At 35.9% G+C, this 14,884-nt stretch overlaps 1 protein-coding gene across 2 annotated transcripts in view; it reads left to right on the top strand.

Moving 5' to 3' along the window:
• Positions 1–23: 23 nt before the first annotated feature.
• COPA (COPI coat complex subunit alpha) overlaps positions 24–14,884 on the top strand; it is a 38,010-nt gene continuing 23,149 nt past the window's right edge. For both annotated transcript variants that reach the window (XM_074262297.1, XM_074262299.1), the window contains exons 1-7: positions 24–208; positions 3,304–3,417; positions 4,448–4,521; positions 6,883–6,963; positions 8,633–8,709; positions 9,410–9,519; positions 14,323–14,432. In XM_074262297.1, coding sequence (XP_074118398.1) covers positions 169–208; positions 3,304–3,417; positions 4,448–4,521; positions 6,883–6,963; positions 8,633–8,709; positions 9,410–9,519; positions 14,323–14,432 — 606 coding nt within the window. In that variant the 5' untranslated portion in view covers positions 24–168. The remainder of the gene's footprint in view (positions 209–3,303; positions 3,418–4,447; positions 4,522–6,882; positions 6,964–8,632; positions 8,710–9,409; positions 9,520–14,322; positions 14,433–14,884) is intronic.

Raw genomic sequence — 14,884 nt, 5'->3', positions numbered from 1 at the left:
TCACTGCCAGTCTCTGTGGCCTTCGGGCGGAAGTGCGTTAGGCGTAGGGCGCTTCCGGCTGCGGTTGTGGGGCGGTGCTGACGTGGAGGGGACCCGGGTGCGACAGCCTGCGCTTTGGGCCGCCGCCGCCGGAGCCGAAGCCAGAGGCCTGGGTTAGGGCGAACAAAGATGCTGACCAAATTCGAGACCAAGAGTGCGCGAGTCAAAGGTGGGGAGGAGAGGGAAGACAAGGGTCTCGGGACCTGGGTGGAAGTGTGGTGGCTGAGAGGCACCTTCGCTTTAGAAGGGATGGGGGGAAGGGGAGGAAGAGCGATCGAGATCTGGGGCCTGAAGAGAACGGGTCGAGGTCCACCTGAAAGGAGATAGATCTTTGTGATTCCTGGCTTTCCCCCACCCCCTCTTTCAGATCTGACCCCTTTTATTACGTTTCCCTCTCTCCCTTCCCCCATTCCCGAATACCTTCGCTATCCCGAACGCCGCCTCCTAAAGGAATTTGTTGGGGGGAAGCGGGATTCTTGTTCCTTATTTACTTATGTACGATCACGTCTCACTCTATTAGAATGTAAGCTCTATGAGAGCACTGACTACCTTATATTTGTTTCTTTGTGTACCCCAGCCCCCAATATTAAATCACGTAGTAGGTGCTTAGTGCAACCTAAGCGGGCCGGTTAATTAACAGACCTTTCCCCCATACTCACCCCGCCCCCTTCCTTTCCCGAACTGTGAATGAAGATTGTCGGCCTTTTTTTCCTTTTGTTATCTCTAAAAAGGTGGAATGATGGATCGGGCAATAATACTAAGTTTGCCAGCTCCCACCTATTCCTTGAAGAGATATTGGTATCTTTGTCAGTCCTTTTTTTAAATGTTTAAACTAAGCATTGTGGGTATGGTTCCTGGTTTCTGGTGCTGATTCTGTTCCACCCATTCCCCTTTTAGGGAACTAGGACTAATGACTTCTACTTTCAGAGGCTGCGTTCCCATCCTGTTTTCTTCGTCATGATCTCTGTCCGCAGACTATTTTGTGTGTCTGCCTTTTAGAGGCAGCTGGCGGTGAAATGGATAGAACCCTGAGACTGAACTCTGGAAAGACCCGAGTTCAAATGTGACTCCTGACACTAACTAGCGGTATTACTCTGAGCAAGTCATTCAGCCTCTGATTGGCTTAGTTTTCTCATCTGCAAATTGGGAATAATAAAACCTATCTCTTAGGCTTGTTCTAAGAATCAAATGAGATAATATTTGTTAAAAAAAAAAAAAACACTTAGCATAGTGTCTGGCACATAGTTGGCACTACATAAATGCTAATTCCGTTTCCTCATCTCCTTAATTCTGAAACCTGAAGACTTTTTGTAAAGACTGACTAGGTGTGGAGACAGGAAGAAAAAGGTTTGTTTCTTGGAACTCTGTTGAGGATTCCACAATAAAATCTGAAGAGGAAGGAAAAGGTAAATTAGGATTAAATTCTACAAGGACCTTGAAAATCAAATCTTATCTTTGAGATTAAGAGGGAGCTGGAATTATAAAGGATCACTCCTAGTTTCTTGAGTTCTTTGGAAGATCTTGATTATCATAAAGTACGTTTAAGGTTTTTCTGTGACCTTGGGAAGCAAGGAGTAAGAGGGATAGAATAGGAAATATTTTAAGCAAAATAGCTGTTAAAAAAAAAAATTGGGTGGTATGGGAAAGTATATACACCCTTAGGGTATAATCATAATTTCTAGAGAAGAAATCATAGGTAGACATCCCTTATCCAGTGTTCAATTCTTATATATGACTATAAAGCAAATTATCTGTTCCCTAAAGGCCTTAAGTTTCTAAGTAAATTAGAATTAAAATATAGCTTCTGTCTTCTGTAAAGGATGGAATGAAGACAGGTAGATTGCTACTAGCTTATCCTCTCCATCCTATCCTATCCGTAGCACATTCTGGGCCCTATCTAGACTTGATGTTCTTAGTATATAGTGTATCTCTTACCTCTGTGCCTTTATATTGGCTCTCCCCCCCCCCCCCTCCACTAGTATGTTCCATTAATGAAACCCCTGATTCCCTTCAAGACTTAGCTCAGGTAACACTTCTTTCAATAGAACTTTCCTGATTCCCCTGTTTTAAGCACCTGTTCTGTCCCCTCCATCACTTTGTATATATATGCTTTAGTTTCTTCTCTGTCAATATATTGGTCCCCCCATAAAAATGAAAATTTCTCAAGGACAAGATTTTTATATTTATATCAACAGCACGTAGGATAGTACAAACATTTGATAAATGCTTATTGGTGTATTGATTACAGGATGTATCACACAAGAAACATTAATCTGTTGGTAACTTTCAAATCAATAATGCATCTACATTATAAAAGATATAACCTACATTTTCTTATAAGTTCATCATAAATATGTCAAATGAGTTCAAATTGAAATCAGAATTCCCCCCTCCCAAAAAAAAAAAAAAAAAAGATCAATAATGTAGGGTCCATTACTTAAATTTAAAAAAATCATTCTTATAAGTTGAAGATAGACGAAAACTATTTGACAGTTTTCCTAATCAAGATCTTGGGTCTTTAATGAATTACAAACTCATTGTGAGTTAATGTGATATTGTATTTTAAGAGATTGTATTGAGTGGTATAATATAAAGAATGAAGATGATGATCCTGTTATATTGTGACATGCTCAGATCACATTTACCACATTATAAGAAGACCATTTTTATAAGCTATAGAACATCCAGAGGAGTAGAAGGTTTATATGATGACCAATTGAAGGAACTGAGGATATTTAGTCTGGAGAAGAGAAGATTTAGAAAAGATGAAATAGCTACTCCAAATATTTAAGGTTTGGCCTCACTGGGCAGAACTAGGAGCAACAGGTGACTGTTTTAGAGAGACAGATTGACTTGATATAAGGAAATGTTTCAAAACATTAAGAACTGACAAAAAAGTAAAATGAGTTGCCTTAGAATCAATCTCCCTCTAGAGGTATTCAAGCCTGAATGATTACTTGAGGTTATTGTAGAAGTAATTCTGGGTGAGGTATTTGTTGGCTTAAATTGACCTCTGAGGTACATTGCAAATTTGAAATTCTAGGATTTTGAGATGCAATGAGTTATACTGGGATAGTTCCAAATTCCATAAGGAATTTAAAGGTTTTATTTTCTGGGAATGAGAAGAGATACTCTTTATTTGATTAGCAATAGTAAGTTGACATGAAATTTGAGAACCAAATGACTCTTCTTTCATATCTGAATTGTTAGGAACTAGAGGCATTAAGTCTGTTTCATTGTAGTTCACTATGTCATTCTTCCCAGGACTCAGCTTTCACCCCAAACGACCCTGGATTTTAACTAGTCTTCACAATGGAGTCATCCAGCTCTGGGATTACCGGATGTGTACCCTCATTGACAAATTTGATGAGCATGATGGTAAGAGAATGTGTTCCAGAGGAGAGGTTTCTAACCTGGGATCTATACACTTTTTAAAGAAAATATTTCGATGGTACAGTGGATAAAGCACTGGCCCTGGAGTCAGGAGGACTGAGTTCAAATCCAGCCTGGGACATTTAACACTTCCTAGTGACTCTGGGCAAATCACTTAACACCAATTGCATCGCCAAAAAAAAAAAAAAGAAAGAAAGAAAGAAAAGAAAAGAAAAGAAAAGATAAAAAGAAAATATTTCAGTGTGTGTATTTTAACACAATTGGTTTCCTTTGTAATCATATGCATTTTATTTCACTACTTTGAAAATGACACTGTGAGAATGATTGATATACTCCTTCTGCAAAAGGAGTCCAGAACCCAAGTCTAAGGATGATTGTAGCTCCAACTTCAAAGTTTCATTGGATCTATGACTATTACTGTGGGTAATTTGAGAGGTACAATTGTGGAATGAAAAGAAGGATGGACTTGGCGTTAGGTGAGACCTGTCTTCAGATACTGCTTCTGTCTCTGTTTATTTGTGTGTTGGTAGGCAAGTCATTTATACTATCTGAACCTTAATTTTCCCATCTGTAAAAATGGGAATAAAATATCCATATAATGTACCTTACAAAAGTGTTGTGATTAAATAAGATAAGATGCTTTAAAGTCTTGAAAGTATTATTTAAATATCAGCTCTCATTGTTATTATTACTCCTGCCAACAGAGATCTGAGCCCATCTTAACCTTTACAATTCTTGATTGTATTTTTTGGTAAAGTCTATAGAGGATTTTTCCAATGCACTAGAAAGCCATCTTCTGGTTTGTTTTGTAGTATTTGTGACTATCCATCTGTTGTCACTTATTCCTAATCAAAAAGTCACTTGAATTTAAATTTTTTTGGAATTAAATAGGATTGAAGAAAGGTAATGGTTTGGATGGGTCTATGTACAGGAATTTCCCTTCACAGCATACATTTATAACTCTAATATATTTTCTCTGGTTTCTTCATGTTCCACCACCACTTCATTTTATTAGGTCCTGTACGAGGGATTGACTTCCATAAACAGCAGCCACTGTTCGTATCTGGAGGAGATGATTATAAGATCAAGGTAGAGATAGCATGCCCTGGGGAAAATCAGTAGGATGTGGAAAGGTTGGGAATAATGGGAGAGACACGGTTACCTCACTTAACTGAACATTTTATTTCTGCATCCTAGACTAACAGGGAGGCACCTGTAAACCTTGAAATAAATGGAAAAGATACAAACTGTAAATAATCGACTCAAAGATGCTACTCAAACACCAAAACTTTATGACCAGTGATAAATATAACAGCATGAGGCAGAAGAACTGTAGAACTTAGTAAAGTGCCTGGCAAATATTAAGTGCTTAATAAAAGCTTAGATTGATTAGACAAAAGATTTGTTTTTTGCTTACTCTTTTTCCCCCCCCAGCACTACAGACCTGGTCTATTTCAATAGCCTCTGTGCATTTCAATAGCTCACATTGTAAAAATTTATGTTCATTATAATAATCTTGTCTCTTCAAGAACAAATTAATTATGTTTAATACTTTCAGTTTAGAAAAAAAATAAAGGATTTGACATTTTGGAAGAAATTCCATTAAAAAACAACAACAACAAAAGTTAGCATTAAAAAAAATAAGCTTCATATACATATGGAGTTCTTCATTATTTTTTTTTCCCAGAGATGAGGCAGAGGAGGAAATTAAGCAAATAATTAAATCACATGGACCTATGAGATTTGATAGTTCAGGAATCTAGTGGATCTTGAGATTTGATGGTTTGGGTAATCTGAAGGAACCCTTCAGACAGGAAATACTGAAGCTTATAAACATAGGTATTCTTATAATCCATAACTTCCTTGAAGGCAATTGTTAATGCAATTTTCATTTTTCAAATTGCTTCATATTTACATGATAAGCTGGGTTGACAGTATTTGTAATGTCTAATTCATAAATGTATTATAAGGCTCCAGTAAGATAATGTCTATAAAGTGTTTGTAAAACTTAAAATAAAATAAAAGTTAGAGGCTTTTATCATTATCTGTATACATATACCCCAGTAGATATTATCATACATTTTATACCCCAGTAGAATTTAAGCTCGTTGTGGGAAGGTATTATTAAATTTTATAAAGTAAGAATATGAAAGTATGGATAGCTATACCATCTTTCATCAAATTAAAGGTTTTAAAAATCAGTATAATATAAGGCATTCTTATTTTCTCTGAATTATCTGCTACATGCTATATTCTTAGCTAAATTATACTTATAAATTATACTATTTTCCCAAATGGGTTGAGTTTTGAGAGCGCTCATAGGTTGGGATAAAGAGCTCTGTGTCCTGCTGAAAGGAAGAAGTATCATGTTGATCAATTTCTCATCCTTAAGTTTTAGTTTTTAATTTTTCAATGTTTTACTAGTGGCCTTTTTAAAACTGTTTACCAATTACTCTACTTACTTTCCCTATTCTTCCTCTGGGAACCACTCTTATCCCTCCATCTCCGTCTTAAACAAATTAACTAGTATTATCAGACAAAACCATTCAACTTGTTTGAAATGTCTGAGATTATATGTCCTTTTCTGAAATCATGTTTGGTCACTTGCATTGATCAAATTTCTAGTATTTTCAATGATGTTTTTCTTTATATTACTGTGGTTATTATCCAAGTTGTCTTTTTAGACTCTGGTGATTTTACTTTGTATTACTTCAAACAAGTCTTCCCAGATTTTTTGAAATTCTTCATATTTAACTTTTTTCATCACATACTAATCTTTTAAATAAATTGATAAGACTGAAGTAAGCAAGATCATGAAAGTGGTAAACACCATGTAAATGAAGAGCACACACAAAAAAGACTAAATGCTGCATGATTGTAATGAATAATCTTGGCTTCAAAGAAAAGATGAGAATGTGAACCTATCTTTACATAGGCATGAATAATTATATATGTGGAACATTGCATTTACTGTCAGACTCAGTTGATGTGTTAGTTTTGTTAAACTATTTTTTTTTTCCTTTTTTATTCTTTGTTAAAAGGAATGACTTTTGAGTAGAGAAGAGGGATGAATATGGTCATTAGTGAAGAAAATATAAAAACAAAATATTGCTAACATTTTGAAAATATTTATATGGAATTATACAATATATTTATATATTCTTACATATATCATAATTTGTTAAAATACTTCTCTAGTCAATGAACACCTACTTTTATCATTCTTAGCTACTACAAAAAGCACTGCTATAAATGTTTTTATTATACATTATTCAAAGAATAAGTTCTCCAGATAGAGGAAATAATTTTCTGTCTCTGAGGTCTCGAGATTTTGCTGTTCTCCCCTCTGGTTTCCCTGGGAAGTATCCCCTCTGAGGATGTCAAACTATTTCTTCCACTTGGTGCCAACGTATTCTATAGACATTCCTTGTTGACTTTTCTCTTATCTAGGTCTGGAATTACAAACTTCGACGGTGCCTATTCACTTTGCTTGGACACTTGGATTATATTCGAACCACATTTTTTCATCATGTGAGTATCTACAGTACTCCTGTTTTTGGAACATTTCTTTCTTGCTTTTCACACAGAAGTCTCCCACCTAAATACTTGAGATATCATAAGTTGTTAACAAAACGAGCAATATTTGAGTATATCTTATTCTTCAGATTTTCTGGAGTTATTCTAATGTAGTTGATTCTTTTGCTACTCCATTTTTTATGCCGAAGGGAGAAGTTTCTGACTATTCTTACAGAAATATTGTCATTTAAGCAAGTAGTGGGAATTTGATTTGGATCTGCTAACTTTGAAAGCCAAAAAAAAAAAAAAAATCTGTAGGCTTATCTCATGTCAGAAAACTTTATGGCAATGTAACTTTTCAAATATGTATTTGCTTTATGGCAAGTAATTAAAAATTATGAATATTATTGATTTTTACCACTGCCTCCTGAGACAAAGGCAGACTGAGAAAGATATAACTCTGTCTAAATAATTTCATTGTTACTAATTGAAATCCTGCCTATGAGATAGGTTAGATAATTTCCTTAAAGTTCTTTCCAGACCTGTGATTAAATTGAAAAATATTTTTAAAAAGTAGGTAGGATAAGGTAAAAGGCAACTGAAACGTTCAAGACTTATAATGATGCTCATTAAAATAATCTCAGCAGCCATTTGGCTGTGTTTGTATGCATGTGGAAAGAAAAAGAAAGAGAGTGTATATATATCCTTAATTTAGAACAAGAGCATGTTTGGCTCCTACCTACCTTTCTTGAACTATTTCACATTATTCTTTGTCCTATATGCTATATTCTAATAAAACTAATATACTAGCTCCTCTTCTAACTTATCATTTCTTTCCTGTCTCAGTGCCTATCCGAGTCTTATAACCTTACTACTCACATCATCTTTAGAATCTGTAACTTCCTTTAAGGCAATTATTAATTCATTTTTCACTCTTCTGATTACCTTTTATTTGCATAATATAATGGATAGACCTCTAGACTTGGAGTTAGAAGGACCTGGTTTTGAATCCCACCTCTGGCATTAGCCCTTTGACTCTCAGTTTCCTGATCTATGAAGTAGAGATAATAGCATTTTGGTATCTATCTTATAAATCTGTTATGAGTCTTTAGTAAGATGCTACAAATTACTCTGCATAGCTTAAAAGTGCTATTTAACTGTAAACTTTTGTTATTTGTATATATATTATGTCCCTCAGTAGAATCTTGCCCTTTATGGCATGTATTAAATTGCCTAAAACAACATCTTATACTTAGTAGTTGCTTAATCAATCAGTAAAGATTTATTAAGTGCTTACTATGTAATTAAATTGCAAATGTCAGGCAAGAAATATCTTCTGGAAATGTTTTATGGGTTGGCAGCTTTTTACTAATAATTCCTAAAATTGTTCTTGTTAATAGTGTTAATCTCTGTCTATAGGAATTCATTCTAAACCAGTTTCTAATTTTCTTTTGCAGCTGCATTCCAATTTCTTATAGTCTAAAGGTGCTAAATTTGAGTTCTTTTCAGGTACACAGGAGAGGAGTTTCCATACTGGGTTTGGTCCCTTGGAGTACCAGTATGTTTGCCTAAAGCCTCAGTGGTACCTAGTAAATATAGTTAAAACCCTAGTCATTGAAGTGAATTATAATAAGGAAAAATAATATAGGTTGTGTGATAAATTCCTGTTTCTGAAATGTTTCAGGAATATCCTTGGATTCTGAGTGCCTCAGATGATCAGACCATTCGTGTATGGAACTGGCAGTCTAGGACCTGTGTCTGGTAATATAGGAGGCAGAGGATTCATTGGAACCTTCAACCTTCTCAATATTTTAATCTGCTACATTAGAGTACATTGATATCATTCTGACCTTTTTCCCAAAGGGAGAATGTAATATTAGTTAAATACTTATTGCAATTTCAGTATGTTAAAAATTATGAAAATTTAGCTATTTATGGAAGCTCAGTAGTGAATGTTTGGCCTTCTTTCTCTCCCCCCTCCTCCCAACCTCCAAATTGGTGATGGATTTTAGTATAACAGCTAAAAGAATGTATTCTAAAATGAAAACAATGGGCCAAATTAGGTAGATCAAAGCCCAGAACTTTGTGGTGATTCTGTTATTATCTTTGGAGATAGTTGGAGCATCATGTGAAGCTTGAACATTGAACTTGAGCTATTCTTCTGTTTTCTAATTATCAAGTCCTTCTACTAAGGTCAAGGTATATAATGGTCTACCTGTATTTTTGGCTAGAATCCTATGTGGAATTCTCTATGAGATGTGCTTGAAAAAGATATATTCATTTGAAAATTATACAATTACAGTTTTCTGGAGTAGTAACGTTTAGATGGTAAAGACCTATCAGTAAAGGCCCAAAACATAAGATAAGCATCTGTCATGCTTATATGTGGGGGGGGAATGGTATTGGATTTGGGAGTCCCTGAATTTCTTTTTGATTTGATTATTTTCTCATCTTTTTATAGTGTGCTTACAGGACACAACCACTATGTAATGTGTGCCCAGTTCCACCCTTCAGAAGACCTAGTGGTATCAGCTAGCCTGGACCAGACTGTTCGTGTTTGGGATATTTCTGGTGAGCTATCCAAGTTCAGGGGACAGTATGATCAAACGTGATGGAAAACTGCAATTGCATGAAGCCGTAAAAATGATTTCTTTGAAAAAGGGACAATGAGGACTGGTTTGAGAGATGCCGTTGGATAATAATCTCTGAGAGAAACAGTTATTTGAATATATACATAGTCTTGAATGTGAAGAAAATTTCTGATAACTCCACTTTCAAAAGGAACTTGAATTTCCTTTGGAATAGCTAACCAAGGGTCATGACTCAAACTAGAGAAACAACAGCAAGATTCCTATTGGTTGAGAAAACAGTTTACTATATTGGTCAGTTTAAAGAAGCAAGACTCCTGGATCTTGTCTTGTGCCAAAAAGGGAAATCCCTTAATGTGAGATTATTTTTCTAACATTATAGAGATGAACTTAATCTTTTGAATATCTTTGTTTCAAGCCATTTACAGGGAGAGCAAAGTGCTCTAAAATGAGGAATTTTATAGTTTAGGAGAACATATATTTTTGCTGTGATATTAATTTAATTTAAATGGCTTTTCAATTTGAATATAACCTATGCTCTTAGAATTTGCTTTCCAAATTTGAAAACATATGGGGAAAGGGTACCATCTAGAAATGAAACAAAGTATTTAATGTATGGAAAGAGCTTTGTTTCATGGCTAGAATCAGAAGCTACAGTTCCAGATACCAAGGCTTCTATCTAGTCAACTCACTGGAATATTTCTTTGTATCACTTTATCTCCAGAGCTATAAGGCGCCTGAAGATCTTTAGATATTCAATTCTATAAAAGGGTCAGAGTCTATAGAATAGTGTCTTCTGTAATTAAAAGGGAAAAGCTTTCTAAGTCTTTGCCCCAAGACCTTTAGACTAAGTAAGCAACCTTAATATGAGGACTGGCTCACTACCTTTCATCTGCTCTGCAGACTGATGCAGAGCTCCCTGAAGCAAGGGAGTACTTACTGTTATTCCAGCTGATAGTAAACAGCAATAACCGGAGCAAGTTGAAAAAAAGCTGGTACTTCCAGTGTGTAATTTGGAATTTTGCCCATCTCAGTTCCTTAAAGACTAGTTGTAGCATTTAGTGCAAAGCAGGGAAGCAGGATTTCAGGATTCTGCATCCTCTATTGAAATTTCTTTAAGAATTGGAGTCAGCACTGGTAAAAAGACTCATTAGGTGATGTGGTATGAGGTTGGAGCAACATTTGCCATTGCAGTTTTCCACCAGACTGATTGTGCCATTTGAAGTACATTACCCAGACACAGGACCAGCCATGCCAACAGGAGGAGCTAGGCATAAGCACTATGAGGCTGTCAGAGCCTATGTCTTCTCCTCGCTGCCAACATGGGGGAATTTAATATCCATTCTCCCAGTAACCTAGCTGCAGCTTTCTACCACACATTCTCCCTGCCCCCGCCTCTCTCTTTCTCTCTGAGGATACAGGAGCCAAATAGGATTGGAATCTTGCCCACCCTGTTCTAGTGGTTTCTGGGATGGTCATTTAAAGCTTAGCTCTGTTCACCCCACAAGGGCATTGGATATACTGCCTGGTGCCAGCATAGTCTGTTCCCTGGGACCAAACAAAAACAAGTTGGAGCAGTTAGAATAGAAAATGACCACTTGGCTTTTGGGCATGAAAGCCTAGATTATCGGTACTTGTTTTTTCTTTAGTTTTAGTAGGGAGAGACCATTTCTTTTTCTACCAAAATCTGGGGCCCTGAGTCTGAAAAAAGAGAGAAAGAGGTGGCTTAACCTTGGTGGTGGTGTGTGCTGGCTCTGAGCGTGCATGAACAACTGGCTCATAACCTAAAGGATATCCGTGGCAATCAATCTCTTGCTAGCTTTGGTACTAATGTTAATATTCCCCCTATCATCCTCTACTTTGTTTCTAAAATTTGCTTCTGTTCTTTCTAAATTCTCAAAAATTTGTTAACCCAAGAGGAAGCATAAGCCTTAAGGGTGGACTCTTGCTCAGGTTTCTCCCATTTTCCCGAGCCTTTGGACTCTTTTCAGTACTGCTCTTTGTTTTTATTCAAGGACACACTAAGCATAGGTGAACAAGTAGCTTCATCCTACTAGAAGCTAGGACTTTTCTAGAGCCAGTGCCAATTTAGGAACAGCTTGTGATTTATGATTCTGCGTATGATTATGATTGAAAACAAAATGGCAAAGCAACAAAGATAGTGTGAATTCCCCTACTCTTTCTGAGTTTCTGTGTTGAAAAAGAGGGGACAGCCCCTTGAGTGAAAACATGGAATGGCTTTGACAGCAAGACTTTGTTTACCTTGTTTAACCTCATGAGGAAACGACTTTTGCCTCTACTGCAATCTAACTTCTTTCTGAGAATTTGAATCTTTCAAGGCCTCAGCAAAAGCTTCTGATTAATAAAAATAAATCTTTTCAGTACCTTATCAGAGAATTATGACTATTTCTGCATTTTGAGCTTTGAGTGGACTAATATTTTAATTCTTTTATATGTATAACCTTTTGCATGTCAAGCTCATGTAACTGATCTGTCTTTGAAATGCCTCTATACTAAATATCTCTTAATTAGATGCCAGAATTTATCCTCATCCTTTCCTTCATTCCTCTATGGACACCCCTACCCTCACCCCCATTTGGAGAGTGCACCAAACTGGTCCGTTCTGAGTGTGTCTACTCCTCCCTCTGGATTTGTGTAGCTGCTGCAGAAATTTTCCATCTGTCGTTCAGTCTTAGTGAGTGGCTTGTCAAAGGCTCAAGTATTTCTTTTCTGAGTTTCTTTTCACTGCCTGTCACTATTCATCTGTCCATTTTTCCCCTCCCCCTTTCCTGGGTCATTACATGCAAGTGCAACAAAGGCTTCCACTCTTGTCATAGAGCTTTCCCCTTTAATGTATTTGTTGATGCTTATTGGAGGTGAAGTTCCTCCCAGCTGTCTATCTTTGTGCTTTCCTTTGATTCTGTTTCATGCATCAGGATCACTAAAGAAGGCTGACAGATCCTGTTAAAGGGACAGGATGAATAAGCAAAAAGGAGGTTCCTTGTGATAATTTTGTTTATTAAGCCTTGAAAGATTTTTTTGAAAGCATTAGCTTTGTTTCATTCAACCTGTTGGTTCTTGAGTTTTTATTACATTACTTAGCTTAGTATAAGGGACAAGATAAATCTGTGTCTCGTCATTTTCACTTCCTGGCTGTCTAGAACTCCCATCTGATCTTCTGTATGGCAAAAGTATTAATACTTCTTTAAAAATGTATAGTTGCATGGCCATTCAAGTAACTTGAGTTTTTCTGCAACTCCTAAATTTTAGACTGCTAGCAATTTAGCTGTTTTATCTTAGGAAGGATAGTATAACAACAATTTCAAAAGATAATTTGTTTTTGTGAAGGCTGAATGTTCTGCAAAGCTGTTTTTCCAAAAAAAATCATAGGACTAGAAGATTAGAGTTGTAGTCCCACTGTCTCTTTCAATTTTAATGAATAATGAACTTGGCTATGTCGTTTAACCCTAATGATCCTGTTTGCTCATATAAAGTGACAGCGCATAGCTTCGACTTTTCCTAACTCAGTGTTCTCATGAGGCTCAAATGCAATATAAATACGAAGACTCTTTGAAAATCATATGGACTAAGTAATATGTCATATCTTAATCTTATGTGTGAAATCATACATGGAATCATGATCTGTGAATGGTTTTTAAAGATAAGTGTCTTGCAGTCTATAAGCTACATATGTGGGCCTTAAACAAATATGGTTTTTGATTTGGAATAATGTTACTTTAGTTTTTCTTTCAGTATTGTAAATTGATATCATAGCCTCTTCTAGGCAAGCTATCTTTTAAAAGTCTGAATAATCTACTTAATACATTTGGTTGATGCTAGATGCTTCTAGGCCTTAGTAGAGGGCCTGCTTTACCCTATTTACCCAGGCCACAGATAATTATTTCAGACTAAATAGCAATAATCTTTGAGAGCCTTTTAAAAAGTTCTTTGAGTTGAATAATCTCTATTTCAAGAAGTTCTAGGGTAGCTAGGTGGTATAATAGAAAGAATCCTGGAGTCAGGAAGACCTGAGTTCAAATTTGACCTCAGAAATTTACCAGCTTTGTGACCCTGAGCAAGTTACTTAATCCTAATTGCCTCCAAAAAACAAATAAACAAAGAATAAAGAAGTTCCAAGTAATGGCCTTCCCACAGAGTTCCTCTTTGGAATTTTTGAGATAATATAGGGAGAAAATTTTATACTTAATGTGAAATTGAAAGGAATGTATTATTTAAAAGTGCTGCTCAGCTTAATATAGAAAAAATATATTTTAGAAACTATTTTTAAAGTTTAAAAAAAAATGTTTGTTGTTTCCAGACTTGACAAAGAAATTTCTTTGCAACATGCATTGTCATAGTGTGGAGTTAACACTTTGTTTAGAGTAAGAGGACTTGGATTTAAGTCCCAGTTCTGTCACTTAGTAGTTTTATAACCATGAATAAATCATTTCACCCAAATGATCCTCAGCTTCCTCATTTGTAGAGTGAAGTGTTAGGTTAGGTCCATTTCAAGCATTGATTTTCCTTTTATAATTATGAATGACATAGCCAGTGTCAAGCAAAGCTCTGACATATGATTTTTACTTTTTTTATATTCTCTTGCTTGTATCGAACATTTAAAAGAAAGAATTTGATCAGTCTTCTTGTAGTTTCCCTTTTCTCCTGTCTCTATTTCCCTCTTTTTCTTAATTGTTTGTCTATTACTGTGCCCGCCTTACTTTTGATGTTTTACTATATTGGTAACATAATGTTTGCTTCCCCCATGCCTACACTTTATGCTTCAAAGGTCTGAGAAAGAAGAATCTTTCCCCTGGAGCTGTGGAGTCAGATGTGAGGGGAATAACAGGGGTTGATCTCTTTGGGACAACGGATGCAGTCGTAAAACACGTTTTGGAGGTACATTCTGGAGCTAATGATTAGGCATAGATTCCCCAGAAAGGAATTAAGTGACCATATTAATCTCAGAGACTTCATTGTGTAAATCTAAGGAGAATGAATAGAGAAACTGGATCATACATAGTCTCCACTTGCTATCACAGAACTAAACCTTTTCCCAAACCTTTGGAAGAAATTTAGTCAATCTTTTAATAAATATTTATTGAATATCACTTTGGGACTATGAATGCGTACAGTTCATAATTGAATTGAGGAATATGAAAGAGGAATAGATGTGGTCCCTATCCTTAGTTATGGAAACAAATCATGTAAAAAAAAGTTAAAAATGGATAATTTAGTTAAGTAATAGGGCAATTAAAAAAAAAAACAATGACCTCTACCCTTTAGGAGTTTACTGGGGAGATACAATGTGAACACCATGAGGTAGGAGATAACAGAAATAAGAGTGTCAG

This window comes from Sminthopsis crassicaudata, chromosome 4, assembly GCF_048593235.1.
Source record: "Sminthopsis crassicaudata isolate SCR6 chromosome 4, ASM4859323v1, whole genome shotgun sequence".
Taxonomy (NCBI): domain Eukaryota; kingdom Metazoa; phylum Chordata; class Mammalia; order Dasyuromorphia; family Dasyuridae; genus Sminthopsis; species Sminthopsis crassicaudata.
The sequence above is the reverse complement of the archived record's forward strand: the minus strand, read 5'-3'. Positions and strand labels throughout refer to the sequence as shown.